At 29.4% G+C, this 6557-nt stretch overlaps 1 protein-coding gene across 1 annotated transcript; it reads right to left on the bottom strand.

Annotated features, from left to right (window-relative positions):
- Positions 1–571: 571 nt before the first annotated feature.
- On the bottom strand, positions 572–1447 carry LOC107868765. Its single transcript, XM_016715413.1, has 3 exons — positions 1097–1447; positions 924–1011; positions 572–831 (listed from the first exon to the last, which is right to left on the bottom strand). The coding sequence occupies exons 1-3, from the start codon at positions 1445–1447 to the stop codon at positions 572–574; spliced, it is 699 nt and encodes a 232-aa protein (XP_016570899.1).
- Positions 1448–6557: the final 5110 nt, after the last annotated feature.

The raw sequence follows: 6557 nt of genomic DNA, 5'->3' as shown, positions 1-6557 counted from the left end.
CATACATGTTGAACCTCTTTCGTTGCTTAATTGAAAACAACTGCGGTATTCAAAATAATTTAAGAAGAATTAATAGTAGATCGTAAATTGTAAACAAACTTAATATATCAGCCATTGGACATAATACTGATAAGAAAACAAGAGTATTTTTTAATATCGTACATACATCTTAATGTATAATTCATACTCTTCACACAAATTTGTTTGCTTTATATTTTGGTAGTTCTTATGCTTTTTAAAAGCATTTACTTTAATATTATACATGTTGTCAACGTATAATAGTATAGCATACATGATATATATAAGATATGTTGATGTCAAATGTATTATACATTATAACTACATATTACTATGTTACAATAATGAGCAGTGAAGTCACAAAATATAATAATTCAAAATTGTATTACTTTGTTGTCAAAATATCATAAATTACGTAATAATTAAATATCATCTAACAAATAAAAACATAAAATAAACTTCAACAATCAAATCAACAAAAAATAAAATAAAATAATGTTCTATAGTTATGTCCAAATGAACAATTAGCATTTAGAAAAACAAAATAAAATCTTCAACTTTCTTTTGGGAAGAAACCGCACGTCCTACGGTTGTGACCTGCAAGCCCGCATTTACCACAATGGTTTGAACTTGTAAATGATTCACTAGATTTCAAATGTCTTCCTTTCTTTGTCCTCCCAGGAGGTCTTCTGTATTTGAGTGGCAAAACTTCATCGGCATCAACAAAATCTGAAACAATCCAATCTTTCATATCTGGCATAGGAATTATGGGGAGTTCATATGTCTTTACAATGGTGTTTGGCCTGTACAATTCTGAACAGTAACACTCATACTCTTTTACATCAATATTTATACTCTTCAAAGCCACAATTGCGTGTGTACATAAAATTTCATCAATTTGATACCGGCAACAGTTACACGTGCATCAATATCAACAATGTACCTCCTTCCTGATTCATACACATTGTACAGATAACTACCAACTGCCTTAACCTATTAGCAATGATTAATTTTATACAATTAAAAATATACAAATTAATAACAAATATAAAGTAGATTCAACTATCATAATACATACCGTCATCTGCAACAATTTAACCCCATTATCAGTTAGTATTTCTTGAAATCTTCTCCCAAGCGTTGTGTTTGTATAAGATGCAGTTTCACTGTTCTTACAATTCCATGCAACAAATAGAATCCTAACTTCTTCGAGGAAACCTAAAATAGGAAGTACTCTAGCCTTTACCAAACAACCGTTAATACATTCAGCTATATTAGAGGTCATCATTCTACCTCCATTAACAGGGGAGTGACATCGAGACCATTTATCATATCTAATTTTTTCCAGATATTCCTTAACCCTTGGATCAACTTTTCCAACCTTTGACATAATGTAATCAAAATCTTCTTTTCTATACGCTTTAGCCATGGAGTAATAAAGGTCACTAAGTCTATCTTTGCTTTTTCTAAAATATTTACAAACATTTTTTCATAAATGCCAAATACATGCAAGATGGGGGACATTAGGATAAACAATGCTCACATCTTTTATGATACTCTCGTTTCGATCCGATACAATACATATGTTGTTCCGTTCTTCAAATGCTTCTCTAAATTGATGAAAAAACCAAGTCCACGAATTGTCATTTTTCGAATCCACAACACCGTAAGCTAATGAAAGAATTCATCCTAAACAAAAAAAACCCAGCAATTCTATAATATATGTCCACCATTGAACAGGTCTCTAATTATTTTACATTTAGGTAATACATGACATCATACATGTTGTCCAACCTTTATCGCTTAATTGAAAACAACTAAAATATATAACACCACACATTTCAATAACGTATAATAATACATCATACATTGTAAACATATTGTTAGGAAATTATACATTTAATTATTAGTAAATGTATCAGACATTAAATGTAAAATTGATAAGAAAGTATGGATATTTTACAACATCATACATACACCATAACGTATAATAGCTAATCATACACATAGCACACAAAGCAAAATCTACTTAGATTTTATTCAATTTTAAAATGAAAATGCAATTTCTAAGGTTGTTTAAACAGAAACTAGCATCTACTCTATAGAAAAAATCAATAACACAAAATAAAAGGCATATATTGGTACTATGTGTACTCATTAAGCAAGTTCAAATTTTATTATACATACAAGAGCAACATATAATCAACTAGAATGCATGCACAATGCTGAAATACCAAAAGTAAAAATTTCAAAATATGATACCTGCACCATCAAGAGTGCTCGCCGATACAAACGTTCCTTGATATGACCCATGTGCACCATCTACAACTACTACTGGACGACAAAATTCGAACCCCCTTATCATGATATGTAAAGCAATAAACAAGTATTTAAACTCGTTATCTAATGCCTTATGCATCCGAATGTATGATCCAGGATATACCTGGTTCAACATATATATATAACGGGGCATTTTTCGATATCCATCAATTGGTCCACCTCTAAGCATCGCAATTGCCTTTTCATTTGTCCGTCAAGCCATCATGTAGTTAATATCAACACCGTAGATGGCCTTCATCTCTTCAATTATGTCCGCTGGTGTGTGTATTCTCTTGTAATTAATTAACTTTGGTGCAGTAAACTCACTGACAAAAGCTGCTGTTGCAACCAAATTATTCAGTACTCTATCACTCAAGCTGCAACTATGCTCCGAATCAAATGTCTTTATCACAAAGATTTCCAAATGATTCATCGAATACGCCTTCAGGACCTATTTGCAATCTTTGACACGACAATGTAACACATAGCTACAGTTACATTTTAAAATATGTTGTCAATTTATTAACATACGTATAAAATCTATAATTTAAATAAAAATATCATAATTAAATTGTTACATTTTTATTATACATTCGAATGAATGTATGATGGAGTATTATACATCATAAATATAGCACCATTTTGTGTAAACAACAAAGCCAAAAATTAAATTCAACAATAAAACTCCTTTAACAAATGCTATTACACCACAACAACATCATTTACAACACCTACAACTAAAAAATAATAATTTATTCCATACCTTTGTTTGTCAGATCGTTTAGTAAAGGTGTTGAAGTCATTCGATATCGCATATTTCGCCATAACCGATACCAAAGTTTGCTTATCCTTATAAAGCTGGTTAACTTTTATTTCAGTGTTCTTGCAATTAGTAATGAAATTATTGACTTCAAATTCTGGAACGTATAATGAATACTGATTATGCGTTTCAACAACAGTTAAAGCAACCGAATCAGATTCACTACCTTCAATACACATTACAGCCCCAGTTTCGCTATCAAACTCGATATCCTTAATCGATTTGTTGAAAGTTGTTATACATAGCAAAAAAATTTTAAGCCCAGAACATTGTTTCTTCAACTCAATATAAACCTTCACTCCATTATCATTTCTTATGATAATTGGAGAAGAGTTACCATCAACAATGCATTTTACTTTAATTTTTTTTTAACATCATCAATACCCAATTTCATCGCGATTGTCGCAACCAATTTCAGAAAGTTAATATTTTCTGAAACAACAATGACATCACTTTTGTATGCTTTAAAACTTATTTCCGTCTCCCATACACCGGAATGACGCAACAATATTGGGATGTTCATCTTTTTTCTCATAAGAAATTATGAATAAATATTTTTTTTCCAGAATCGCAAATCAGAAAAGAAGACAATTAGAGGTAATGTTTAAGAGTTTTTTTTTTTTTTTTTTAAATTCAAATTTCAGTTACTATTTTAACTCATACAATAATTAACATCTGGTAATTAAATGACGTAATTTAAGGAGTCGGGTACATTTACTGATTCCTAATCCCTTAATTTTAGGTAAATCAGATTTATCATACATTCAGCGAATGTATAATAACCAACCAAATGTATGACAATATTTTACATAATAGGAAGAGAAAAAATCTCAGGGGAAATTATGTAAATAGTTTGACTTTATGCGGTTTATACTAAAACTTATTCTCAACTAATTTGTATTATCATTATAGGGTTTTTATTTTCTATTGATTTAAAACTCAAAAGTCTTGATCATAGATGGCCTAGGTGGCAGACCACTGTTACAGATTCTGTTAGCTTCATTTCATTGGCATTGTGGCATTGGTCCTGATGCTCCATTGGGCCTTACGGACGCTAAATCTTTTGGGCTGAGTTCTACAGATTAAATTCCAATCTACACATTGGGCCAATTCAAGACATATTGTTGATTGTGGTCAACAAAACACTCAACGCAGGCAATAAATGACACCTTGTAATTTAACCTGATACTCGTGTGGAAGTTTTATAATTTAGCCAAAAAAACCGGGTACAGGAATTTGCTCTGATTATTATAGCTAGGGTTTTGCTCAATTCAAAAGAAGGAATACTGTGAAAAGACTACTATCTTGGAGCTCCTTAAAGGGACCATGCTGTTACTATAAATTATAATTACTTTTTCCTCCAATTTTTTTATGTGAAGGGCGATCATATAGGGTTGTTTGATAGGATGTATAGAAATATTAGTAATGTTGTTAGTTATATGTTGGTGAAAATATAATAAAATTACAATAGAAAAGTTACAAGTGAAGAAAAAATAAAACTTATCTTCTTCTTCGGTTGAAGCGCGGGTATCTCGCTCTCTTTAAGGAGATTCAAGCCCACTACAGTAAATAGTTTCACTGGTCCAATAGTAATCTTCTTGACTTTTCCCTTACAGGATACAACAACCTTCTAACAAAGAACAACTCAATAACTCTGGACAAGAGTTGAGTTCAAAGCTCTATAAAAAAACATTTCCCAGGTGAAGATATTCATCCTTGTATGGAATAAGAATGAATAATGGTAGTAAGAGAGAAGATCAATGGCCTAGAGGTTTCAAGAGTTACATGAGTTACACCACATAAAGAGTAGAATAATGAAGGAATAAAGAGTGGAAATTACATGAAACTTATATCCATATTTTACCATCACTAACTATGGTTTAATGACACTAATTAAGTGTTACAAAAGAATGGGAGGTGGAGGCTGAAAGAAATCAGCCATGCAGATCGTGGGAATATGGCATTAATTAAACTGCCATGCAAAATGTGTGTAAAGTGCCAAATTATGGCATTAAAAGGAAGGAATAATGCTGCACATGACTGTGCAAAATGAAACTCCCACATAATGACCCACGTTATGATACTAATTACTACGATTAAAGGCATTAAAATTATTATAGTTAATGTTAAAATGCCTAAAAAATACAGCAAGTTATACTTAAGTTATTTTTATTTTCATTGTTTGATATATAATATATTTAGAGTAAATTCTTCGTATTGTCACTTAGGGAAAAATTCCAATAAAGTCATTTATCCTTTTTTGTATTTTAATAATGTCATTGAACTTTATATATATATTTTTAAAAATCAATAATTACTAAAAGTGGCTCAAAAGATGAGAGAAAAATGATCAAAAAAATCTCTTAAGTTTGATCTTTAAATTTAAATGGTCCTTATTAGTTAAAAATACGAAATATCAATAACCTTTTAACTATAAAACTTAGTGATATGAATTTCTTTCAAATTCTAACTGCGATATTAAATCTTACAACGTCCACCAAAAATTGCAATTAAAATTGTTAGAAATAAGCTTATATGTACTGTATTTATTTGGAAACTTAGGAGTTCAATAATAAAATAATATTCTATATTTATTCATTTTAGGATTAATCTTTATTTTTGATAAAATAGTTCAAGTTAGTTGTAGTTTCTTCTACTCCAAATTATTGTCGAAAAAATTCTAATTCATAAAGAAAACGATGAATTCCTGCAAATAAATAAATAAAAAAACTAGGGTCTCTAGCTAGTAGAAGAACCATATATAAATATTTTAAAGAATTTTATTTAAAAAATAATGCATATTAACGGATACCATGATAATAACACCAATCATTCACTATCAAATAAAATTAGGTTATTTTATATAACCATTTCGCAACTTAAAATGTTTCAAGGTTTCAATATTATTTTTATCAATCTTGTGATATTATTTTAGAGAAAATTAATACCGTCTTATCAACTTGACTGTAAAAATTGAATACATTTATCAATTTGGACAATAAATGTACTTCATATTTATTTCATTTAAAATATAACTACCTATTTTAAGCTCTAATTTAACATCCTTTGTCTTTTTAATTCGTTTTTAATATTAGGATTTGTGTCTTTTTAAATTATACTATGTACTTGTTGATAAAATATATTAAAAACTAATTTAAGAAGTACAAAAGTAAAAATAATTGGAGGCCTATTAATATTTCATGTAAAAAAATAAGAATTATTTAAATTCAAATTTCAAACTTGATGGAGTATTTTGGTCATTTTTTGAGTCACTTTTAGCAATTATTAGTTTGTAAGGAAAATGGACAAACTTGAATGATATTATTGGAACACAAAAAAACAAACTTTAGTGGGACATTTTACTAAGTTGAGTGACAATAGAAAGAATTGACCCAGTATA

Source organism: Capsicum annuum, chromosome 4 (assembly GCF_002878395.1).
Source record: "Capsicum annuum cultivar UCD-10X-F1 chromosome 4, UCD10Xv1.1, whole genome shotgun sequence".
Classification (NCBI taxonomy): domain Eukaryota; kingdom Viridiplantae; phylum Streptophyta; class Magnoliopsida; order Solanales; family Solanaceae; genus Capsicum; species Capsicum annuum.
Note: the sequence above shows the minus strand (reverse complement) of the source record. Positions and strands in the feature narration are given on the sequence as shown.